The 11,549-nt window shown below is 41.8% G+C and overlaps 1 protein-coding gene across 1 annotated transcript; it reads right to left on the bottom strand.

The window, feature by feature from the left end:
* Positions 1-230: 230 nt before the first annotated feature.
* degs1 (delta(4)-desaturase, sphingolipid 1) lies at positions 231-8,799 on the bottom strand. Its single transcript, XM_026189355.1, has 3 exons — positions 8,523-8,799; positions 2,089-2,831; positions 231-1,561 (listed from the first exon to the last, which is right to left on the bottom strand). The coding sequence occupies exons 1-3, from the start codon at positions 8,602-8,604 to the stop codon at positions 1,415-1,417; spliced, it is 972 nt and encodes a 323-aa protein (XP_026045140.1). The 5' UTR covers positions 8,605-8,799; the 3' UTR covers positions 231-1,414.
* Between the last annotated feature and the right edge of the window lie 2,750 nt (positions 8,800-11,549).

Below are 11,549 nucleotides of genomic sequence, written 5' to 3'. Positions count from 1 at the left end.
AAAGTGCCAAAACTACCAAATGCTTTACTAACTGGCGTGGGGATCATTTTTTAGTTTTCACTCTTTTCCATTTCTATATTTATATACATATAAATAAGTGTTCAAGGTGCATTCTCCTACTTTGCTTCCATAAGCTGTAAAATCAGACAATGGATTTCTTTCTTCAAGTTTATCACTGGCTAAAATGAGCAGCCACCTGACACACAGAGAGGACACGAAGGACCAAGACGTTTGTTTTCCAGAGTTTAATGTGACGCTGGTCTCTTTAAGGAGGAAGCAAACAGTGTGAAACATACAGCACAGTACAGAAGTGACAGGCCTGCTCCAAGCACACAGCACAAAACAGTGAGTGCACTCCTCTGCGTTTTACATCCAGAGATGTCCCACAGTGAAATCATAACAGCACCACAGTCGCCTCAGTACTGTCCACCTCATTCAGTTCAACATAAGTAAATGTGCAGGCTTAAAACATAAAGTAAAGCTAATTGTTTTAACACTTTCATCTTTTAAAGTCTTGCTCAAGAAGCAATCAACTGAGTTAAGATCACAATCATGGAAAACAAAGCTCTGGTGATCAGTTACATATGCATGTCACAAGCTCAGACATTTTCAGTCACAGGTTGGATCTTGTTGAGGATGGGCCGGGAGCCATTACAGGCCACAAAGTGTGAACATCTAAATTTCGCTTTTATGTTGGCTTTAAATGTGCATAGATGCATCACTCACAAGAAATTCAATTTATATGGAAGGAAGTTACATTTAAATACACTGTGTTTGAGCTCTAAAGTGGAAGAAAACATCTGGTTGGATCCAGCTGCTTTGCACAGCCAGCTGTGATGCTTTACTTCAGCAGAGGAATCTGTGGGGCTGGCTGCACAAAGACCTCATACTCTAACAGTTCGACTAGCGGGACAGGACGCAGACATGGAAGTTGCAGAGATCACTCCGTTAAAAAGGAAGTCCAGTCTGAATGAAGCCTCTTTGTAACAGCAAGGGTGTGTCAGAGAGAAGTGCTGCATTGTGTTAGCCCTGGGTGGACTGGCAGCCCGCCCCGGAGTTACCCTACCCCCAGTATCCGCACACAGGCTCCAGGGCCCCCACCACCTGACTTTGAGAAGCACTCAGGAAAAGTATGAATGAAGCTTTACTTTTTCGGATATCTGAACCGATTCATAGCTGTTCAGATATCAGGTCTCTGTGCAGCCAGTCCTATATTTGTCCTCGCTCTACAACACCAACAAATTAAAGCCCAGCACCACCCGTTTTTGGACATGTTCTGTGCACACTCAGCACCTCATCCCTCTAGTCAGTTTAGCCCACATGTGGAATGCACTCATCTGCAGAAGCTGTTAATTTTTTCAAAGTGGAAAGGCTGCCTTTACAGCGGACACACAGCAGTGTTCCCACAGTGGCGTTACTCCTGTTTGACCTCTCCCTTCAGCTTTCTCTTGATTCGTGAATATGGGCTTATGGTATCGTCCATGATGAAGTCATATAGGACCTTCACCCAAGATGTGTACTGAGGCAGGTCAGCGTAATACTCTGCAGCAATTTCCTTTACCTGAAAACAAAACACAAGAAATGGACACATCACAACTTTCTCCATTTACTCACTATACAATTTTCTTTCATGCTTGAGACATAATGATTTTACTGTTTCTGCACAAATTACACTGGTGGTGGTGAAATCAAACTCCTGTGAAAGCCTGCTGCTCACAGATAACTTCATGTTCCTTTAGGATTTCCAATGCTGATTTCAGTTTCTTTCATATCTCAGGTTACAGAGGGGCAGGGATCCTTTATTGTTCTCCTGAGTACATTCAATCACAATATTCTGTATAATTTTAATATTGAACCAAATCAAATCATGGAGTACAGCTTTACTGTTCTATTAGGCAGGTTTTATGCGACAAATCTAGTTCTCGGCTGAAGAATGTTTTTAACCATTGCAGTTTCTCTCTCAGAACGACTGCCTAAACCATCTGTTGACTTTGCATGTGTACACAACAATGTGACATTAGCAGGGAACTAACTCCAGTGGTCAGGATGTGTGGGTAACAACCTGCACTGTCTCTGAACTTTACTCACCATGGGCAGCCTGCGTCCTGGGATGCTGGGGAAGTCATGGTGCTCATTGTGGTAACCCACATTGAAGGTGAGCAGATTGAGAGAGCCGTAATAAGAGTAGGTCTCGTGACCCTTCAGGAACATGTAGTGCTCAGCTATGAAGTGGCCAGAAATTGGATGCAAGCCCATTCCCAGCATGGAGCCAGCCAACATGTAGACCACAGGCTTAGCCCCCCACAGCCAGTAGAGCAGAACATTGAAGGTGACCTGGAAAGCCACATTGGTCATCTCAAGCTGAGTGATGGGTTTAGGGTTAATGCAAAGGGGCCGTATAGCATAGAAAAGTGGCTGCAGAATAATCCAGATAAACTTGCGAAAGCGAGTGCAGAAAAACCAGCCTTCAAAATCAGTGGGGATATCTACATCAATCCCATCTCCACCCAGGTAGCGATGATGATCCAGGTGATAGCGTTTGAAAGACGCAGAGTAGGGCAGGCCGATCGGCAGGTTGGCAAAGATGGCAAAGTAGCGGTTCCACATGGCTTTGTTATTTCCAAATGCTGTATTGTGGGAGATCTCGTGAATAGCAAGGGTCATTGAGTGGTTGATGCAACTGCCAAATGCATAAGTCCAAAACAGAACCCATTTCCAGTCCAAGTCCTTGACCAGGTAGAAAGCTACAAACTGTATCACCACCATCATGCACACGATCCACTTCAACCTCGGGTCAGGACCCATCAGCGTTTTGATTTTTGGATATTTGGCTGCAAGATAAACACAGGAGACTCAAAGTCAGTTCAGTCAACATTCAAATGCTGAAAAGAAGACAATCGCAACCTCACGAGGTAAAGCTGCGCTCCTAATTAAACGTTACACTCTTCATACAAAGTTGTAGACAATGATATCCTTGAATTAAGACTATTTATGAATTTGGAACACATGTATCCTTGTTAAATTTGAAAAACACTACTGCATTTTGCTAATCAGTCATTTAAAACTGCTGCCATAAATAGTATTTCGATCTTATTTTAATGGCTGACTCAAGAATAATAAACACTTCAGGACACTTTAAGAGACTTGCTGAAGACAGTGTTTCGCTCAAGCCTTTTCCACAGGTTCATGTGATTAAACATGTTTCATTTACATTAAAGCATCACATTTTTTCCATAAAAAAAAAGAAAAAAAAAAAGCATAGATTACAAAACCAAATTTGGTCAAGGCAATGTTAAAACAGCAACAACCCCCACCACTTAATTAGTGACCTGGGTGTCGATTCTCTCTGTATCTTCCTGTCCTTTCATAAAACCTTTGACCCCAACACCACAAAGCTAATATCAGAATCAGAATACTTTATTGATCCCTGGGGGAAATTATTTTTTGTTACAGTACTCCATTATAAACCAACATTAAGACAAGACAGACAATACACTAACTAAGAATAGTACAATATATACATATATATACATGCATACATAAGTCACTCATAAATAAATAGCTGGAAAAGAAACATGTGTAGTTGTAGCAGCAAACAGTGTGTTAAGTGGATGCGTTGTACAGGGAGATGGCCACAGGCAGGAATGATTTCCTGTGTCGTTCAGTGGTGCTTTTCGGTAATCTCAGTCTCTCACTGAACGTGCTCCTGTGACTGACCAACATGTCATGGAGTGGGTGGGAGGTGTTATCCAACATTGTCTTTATCTTGGACAGCATCCGCCTCTCCGACACCACCTTGAGGGTGTCCAGCTCCATCCCCACAACATTGCTGGCCTTACGGATTAGTTTATTAAGTCTGTTGGCATCTGCGACCCTCAGCCTGCTCCCCCAGCATGCAACAGCATAGAGGATCGCACTGGCCACCACAGACTCATAGAAAATCCTCAGCATTTTCTGGCAGATGTTGAAGGACCTCAGTCGCCTCAAAAAATAGAGACGACTCTGGCCCTTCCTGTAAAGTGCTGTGGTGTTTTTAGCCCAGTCCAGTTTATTGTCAATGTGAACTCCAAGGTATTTATAGTCCTCCACAATGTCCACACTGACCCCCTGGATTGAAACAGGGGTCAAGTGTTTCCTGGTCTTCCTGAAGTCCACGATCAGTTCCTTGGTCTTTGCCACGTTGAGCTGCAGATGATTCTGCTCACACACGTGACAAAGGAGTCGACCACAGCCCGGTACTCTGTCTCATCATCCCTGCTGATGCATCCAACCACCGCAGAGTCATCAGAAAACTTCTGAAGATGGAGGTCTCTGTGCAGTGGCTGAAGTCTGTGGTGTAGAGGGTGAAGAGGAAGGGGGAGAGGACAGTCCCCTGTGGTGCCCCTGTGTTGCTGATCACCTTGTCAGACACACACTGTGGGAGACGTACATATTGTGGTCTTCCTGTCAGGTAATCAACAATCCAGGACACCAGAGAAGCATCCACCTGCATCGCTGCTAACTTATCACCCAGGAGGGTCGGCCTGATGGTGTTGAAAGCACTGGAAAAGTCAAAAAACATGACCCTCACAGTGCTCGCCGGCTGGTCCAGATGGGTGTAGACACGATTGAGCAGGTAGATGATGGCGTCCTCAGTTCCGAGACGAGGCTGATAAGCGAACTGAAGGGGATCCAGATGTGGTCTTACTATGGGTCGCAGCTGGTCCAGGATGAGCCTTTCCAGGGTCTTCATGATGTGGGAGGTCAGTGCCACGGGCCTGTAATCCTGGGGGCCACTGGGACGTGGCGTCTTTGGTACAGGGACGAGGCATGATGTCTTCCACATCACCGGGACCCTCTGCAGACTCAGACTCAGTTTCAACTCGTCGGCTCTATTCTCACCTCCCTCAGCTCCCCTGCTGTTGGTTGGCCTGAATCCAGTGATGGTCTTCATGCCCCTCCACACCTCTCTCATGCTGTTCTGCTGGAGTTTCCACTCCAGCTTCCTCCTGTAATTGTCCTTAGCCTCTCTGATCTTGTCCTTTAGTAACACCTGGATCTTCCTCACTTCCTCTTTGTTGCCCCCTCTGAAAGCCCTCTTCTTCTTGTTGAGGAGGGCTTTGATGTTCTTAGTCACCCACGGCTTGTTATTTGGGTAACAATGAACAGTCTGAGCTGGAACAATGGAGTCGGTGCAGAAAGTTATGTAGCCTGTGATTAGGGCTGCCACAAACGATTATTTTGATAGTCGACTAGTCACCGATTATTTTTGCGATTAGTCGACTAATCAGATCATCATCCATTGGACGTACAGCGTACAGCTTATTGCACCAGCAGCATCTGCTCTTATATAACTATCATTAGCTTACAGCTTGAAGTGTTTGTGCTAACTAAAAATAAAGACAAGATGGTAGTTTATTAATTTTTAATGAAATTTGCAGATTGTTTCGGTGAAGTTTAATAAACTCCTTGCTTTCTAAAATATAACAGGACACCGGAGTATATTCTCCAGCGTCTCACACTTCTGATAATCAGCTGTCTGCTTGACAGTTTTAGCTGTGCAAAAACTATAACTTTAATCTCAGCCAAACCGATTTACTCAGGAACAAATAAAATACTAAAGAAAGCCAAACAATAACATTTAAGTTATCTAAGTGACTTATATATATGTTTAACCTGACTAGCGAAAGACGGCGGTGGGTTTGAAAACGATTTGCCGGGAGTCCGGTGTTCTCACGGCTCTAGTTAGCCTTGCCCCCGGCTCGCTAACGAGCTAGTGGGTAACAGACGTCTCCGAAAACGTCGGAGCGCTTTTGAAAATATGCGGTGTCTTGATAAACTGAGCAGATATTTGAGGTTTACACAGCTACATTCTCGCCTGAAAATATGTTAAACGTTTATTTTGTGACCCAGAAAGAATAATAAGAGTAAAGTTAAAACTAACTAGCTGCCGCCATTGTTGACAACTGCGCTGGGCTGCGCTATGAATTCTGGGACACAGCTTCTTCTTCTTCGGGGTTTAACGGCAGCTGGCATCCTTGTACATGCAGTGCTGCCATCTTCTGTTTCAGTCCGTTATTACACTCTTAAATTCTACTACTCATTCCTGCGTCCTTTGTGATCTTATAAAGCTTCAAACGATGCATCGACTATTAAATTAGTCGTCGACGATTTTAATAGTCGACATAATCGTGACTAGTCGACTAATCGTGGCAGCCCTACCTGTGATACACTCAGTAAGCCCATTGATGTCCTCGGCGTGAGGCTCACAGAGTGTTTCCCAGTTGGTCAACTTGAAACAGCCCTGTAGTTCTGCTAAGGCCTCCTCTGACCACCTCCTAACAGTCCTGGTGGTCACAGGTTCCCTCCTCACAATTGGCACATAGCGGGGGGTGAGGTGAATCAGGTTATGATCTGACCTACCAAGTGGGGGGAGGGAGGAGGAGCTGTATGCATCCTTGACGTTAGCATACAGTAAGTCTAAAATTTTCTCTCCCCTGGTAGTCATGTTTTATAATCATGATACATTTGTACCTACATGACAGATGCATTTCAAAAATCCAAAAGATCCAGTTTAACATGTAAAGACAAACAGACTAGTTATAAACCCCAAGACTTATGGAAAAATACCCTTTGAAAGGTTATTGTACATAATTAGAACTATGCCTGGGGGGGGGGGGGGACACAAACTGAATTTATTTTGTGAAAATAAACATAATCAAAGAGATCTCCTTAGCTTTAGTCTGCTAAAGTATGTTACTACACCTTGCCTGATGGCGCTTTGATGGACAAGTTTATTGAGTTTACTAGAGCCTACAAGACTGAAAGCCAACGTTCAGCATATGACCTACAACACAGAAATACTTGAAAAGACTAAAACTAACACTGAAACTAATACTTAAACTAAAACTCAATGTGCTGCAATGGATTAAGTCCACAACTTAATCTGACTGAACTCCACTGACGTGCAATGAAAGGTGCAATAGAAATAAAATGGATTAAAAATTTGAATGACTCAAACCTTTAACAACCTCAGTCAAAACAAGACGAAAGCCAGCTCAAGCCACGTAAGTATAAGCTGTTGACTCATTTCAGATTCACTCAGGTTAAAAGAGCAAACTCACAGGGCCTCCAGGCTACATATATTTGCACAAAACGTGGGACCTTACAGCAGAGAGATGTGTCTCAACACATCCTGTGTCACACCATGCTGCCTCCACTACTAGAGCAAGATGGCTCTCAGAGGGAGGGACCTGAGACCACATACAGTTAAGCTCTTTACAAGCAAATATGTATGGACATACAAACTACATTGGACCAAGTAGCCAATATTTAGTAGGGGCACAATTCACAAAGTTTGGAGGTATATAATCGCAAAGACCTTGCAATATGTGACATAAAAACAACTTGTCTGTGAAGGTTCTCAGTCATAAAAACAACTTAAAATGCTGTAAGGAAAAAAAACTCAGTGAACTTAAAGTATTGTGAAATCTCTGTGTGAAAGTGTGACTCTCCTCAGTGAAAAAGACACTAGAAATGCAAAAGAAACACTGATCACTGTCCTCTTGGTCCAGTGGCTAAAGCAGACCACCTGATTCAGAGAAAAAGGCACTTTGACACAATGAACGCTTTGTGTGTTTGAAAGAAGAAAAGCAGCATTCAATGTGAGTCAGCTGCCTATAGTTACTAATGTGAATCATATATGTAGAGAGAGAGACATCATGGTTCTGATTATTTAGTTTTCGAGCGAAAATGCAAAAAAGTTTATGTACGTCTTTCAGTTTCATGTCACGATGATTCATTATCTTTGGGTTTGAACTCTGAAACAAAAAAAAAAAAAAAAAAAAAGAGTCCTTGGAAATTAGCTATACCACTTAAACTAAAAACCAGAACAAACTTTAAAAAAAAACAAAAACCCAATACGTACGGAGCATACTGTAGTTTTTATAGTGGCTATTGTCAAATTGCAATACTTTTCCTTTTTTGTTTGCAATGCTTTAACTATACCAAGTGTGGGGCGAGAATGTGATATAATATGTGCGTTTAACGCTTAAAATCTGCCCCCAAAGTCAACAAACCACTCCTGACAGGCACCGAGAGCACCGGTTATGTGTCAAACCGTTACTGCAGTTTTCCCAAGAGAAACTTAGGGAGTGGCACATAACCACTGCGAGAACTCCCCATTTGCTAGCCTCACATAATATTAGTTGGGTCGAATGGCCTAAATAGCTGGAACTTCCTTGTGTGCGCGAGCGCGTGTCCATGTCAAATTGTGTAACTGAACGATAGTGGTTCTCACTGTGGGTTAAATATTGAGCAAAGTTGGCCTGATAGCTAACATATACGGGTGCATAAGGAACCGTTAGCTTGAAACTAATTAGCAACTTACCGTTGCTTAAAACTACTCAAAAAACTAAGCCTTTATGGTGTCGGGGTGTGCAATTAGACGGTTTAACGAAAGTTAGTCGTCAAAAGCCAAACTTGGTTATACCTTTGTTAACTATGGATTTATGCGCAATTTGCTAACGGATAAGCTAGCTCACCCAAAATCGCTTTTCTCCTGTCAGCATGCGGCTGGTCCGTATAAACCCATTCGTAGTCCTCACGGGCGACTCGGTTTCCCATCTTTGTGACTACTGTAGTGAGAGGTTTACAGCACTTCTCCAAAAAGTAATAGCACAAGGTCGTTTCTTTAAAAGAAACTTCTTTGCCTCCCTTCCTTTCGTCTTTGATGGCCCGACGCTGACGTGCGCAAAAGCCGGCAGGCTGCAGACTCCGCCCCCCGGTGGCCTGTCGTCACGTAACGGTGTTCGCTGTTACGTGACGACAACCTTGTTTTAAGGCTGTTGCTATGTCAACAAACTAACATTTCAGCGAAACATATATTTACAGAATATATCTTGAGGGTTTTTTGTTTTTCTTGAGTTAGCACCTCAAAAATCGTCAAACCTCTTGACTTGGAGTGAAAATAGTTCACCGCATACCTGAGCAAGTTAAATAACTGAGATTCTTTTATTCTCCAGTTGTGTGTTCATATCCTTTTTAAAAGTGACATTAAATTAAACTGTTGTGAAATGAAAATGTGACAGTAAAAAACAAGTGTAAAACAGGACATTCTCTGAGCAGAAATACTAAGGCTTTGAGCAGGGCCGTGCAGAGATGTTTGAAGGGGCATGTGCTCAAAGTTAAAAGAGGGCACCAACAACCAGGCTGAACCTCCATTCATCAAGAATCTAATATGGAATCACATCTTACTATATCACTGTCATCAGCAGTGTTGGTCAAGTTACTTGAAAAAAGTAATCAGTAACTAATTACTGATTACTTCCCCCCAAAAGTAATCCCGTTACTTTACTGATTACTTATTTTCAAAAGTAATTAATTACTTAGTTACTTTTAAAAACACAATTTACAACCTGAAGAGGTGAAAAAGCGATAGATCTTTCAGCCCAATTCTACTTTTTCTGCATAATCCATCATACAAAATGTAATCAAATGGAAAAGTCTCTTTTTAAAACTTGTTTTATTAGTTTTAATCTTTTAACTTTATGCATCAAGCAAACATTTAATTATATGCAACATTCACTGACTGGAACAAATTTATTTAATATTTAAACCTATTTTCTGCACATTCCAGCACATAAAATAATTTTTTGTGTGTGTTTACACTCAGTCTTTCAAATAGATGCAAGTAAAACACAGCAGAAAATAAATAAAATCAAAGACTCAGCGGTCCTGTTGCTCTATTTTCACCTGTAAAGCAGGACTACGGTAGGCGGAGGTTTACCGTGGTGCAGGTGTGCCGCAGCGGTCAGTGGAAGAATCCACGAGTTTCTCTGAGTTTCCCATTACGTGGTAGCTACTCGGTGCTTGTTGGAAGTTTAGGGGTTTTTTCGCTGTAAAAAGAAGTTTTCTTCCCACGCACGATGGACACTAATGTTTTTGTCACTTTTTATGGAATCAAACTCAAAGTAAGGTCAGTACTTCCACGCTTTAAACGCTGCACGCTCATACTCTCTCCCGCACTCGATATGTGATCCATTGTTGATCTGCACACAGCTGTTGTCACGAACGTCGCACTCGCTTACCTCACTGTCATGAGACATTCTTGCAAAAAAAAAAATCACGGTTTTAGTAACGCAGTAATGCAGCGTTCCTACGGCAAAGTAACGGTAATCTAATTACCGTTTTTGCAATAGTAATCCCTTACTTTACTTGTTACTTGAAAAAAGTAATCGGATTTACAGTAATGCGTTACAAGTAACGCGTTACTGCCCATCTCTGGTCATCAGGCAGGGACAATGCAAAGCAAATGTAGCCTATGTTTTACCTGATGTGTAAAATGTTGCTGTTGAGCAGTTGCTGCTGCTCCTGCTGCAGACAGTGCTGGAGGGGCGGGGGCGATCTCAAAACATTAAACAAGTGTTTTAGATAATAATAAACTTCAAAGACTATTCATACGGACATACTTACTAGTACATATCATCATCCAGAGTAAAGTCACAGAGAAGCGTGTACTCACCTTTGCTGTTGTTGCCACTTTGTAAAGTTTGAGTTTCTAATGAGGGTCAGTGTTGCCAGATTGGGTTGATGCTCTAATCCAGCCAGATGTTGTCTATCAATCAAACATAACCATTAAATAGCAGACCAAGCATCACTGCATTAAACACAAAAGAACAGTAAACTGGGTTTGCCAGCTGAATGACTGACTGTCTTTGCATCAGAAATGATTAAATGTATATATTTGTAGTTTCACTTTATTTATTCATATACTGCTGTATTTAAATGTTGTATTTAAATGCAAGTCAAACTTGCATCAGCACAACTAAATTCTCCACCTGTCCCTAGCAGCCAGTGGGAACACAGATGAAGGGAACGCTGGTTTAAGGTGCTTCTGAATTCTGAAAAAAAAAAAAAAATTCTCAACAGGTTCTTCATCAATCAGCCTATTATTGCTTCATACATCTGCTTTTTTTAAAACTCTGTAAGGGACTTTTAAGAGCCATGTCAGTCTGTTGTAAATGTGTTTTAGGGCTCAGTTTCTGCCTTTATTGTTCTCTGTCTTGTGTGGTTTTTCTGTGTGTTTGTTCATTTATTTTTCCGTCCATCACCATGAGTGACTTCAAGCTCTGTTAATGGTCCTGGATAATGTGACTGATCAGCAGGAACTAATTGATGAGCTTCAACATACTGATGACTTGCTTGGTGAGGAAGCTCCCGTTTGAATTAACACCATGGGCACTTTTAGATTTCAACACAGGTGGTTGATTGTTACACTCTGGAAATGAAATGAAGGTTCGTGTTATTAAGCCAATAAATTATGAAAAACTGGGTTTAGATTCTTGGTGAAAAATGTGTTCATGACGGGGCAGAGTTCTTGCATTTTGTGTAAATTTAAGCATATAACAATTTGATTATTGCTTAATAAAAAATAAAAAAAAGACAAACTGAAGCTACACAACACAGGGGGTTTACAAACACAAGTCTCACTTATTGGCTTACTTATTTATTCTATACGCTGTACAGCACATAAAAATTCACATTTTATGACTGGAATGTTTATTTATCTG

The sequence above is a fragment of the Astatotilapia calliptera genome, chromosome 13 (assembly GCF_900246225.1).
Source record: "Astatotilapia calliptera chromosome 13, fAstCal1.2, whole genome shotgun sequence".
Taxonomy (NCBI): Eukaryota; Metazoa; Chordata; class Actinopteri; order Cichliformes; family Cichlidae; genus Astatotilapia; species Astatotilapia calliptera.
The sequence above is the reverse complement of the archived record's forward strand: the minus strand, read 5'-3'. Positions and strand labels throughout refer to the sequence as shown.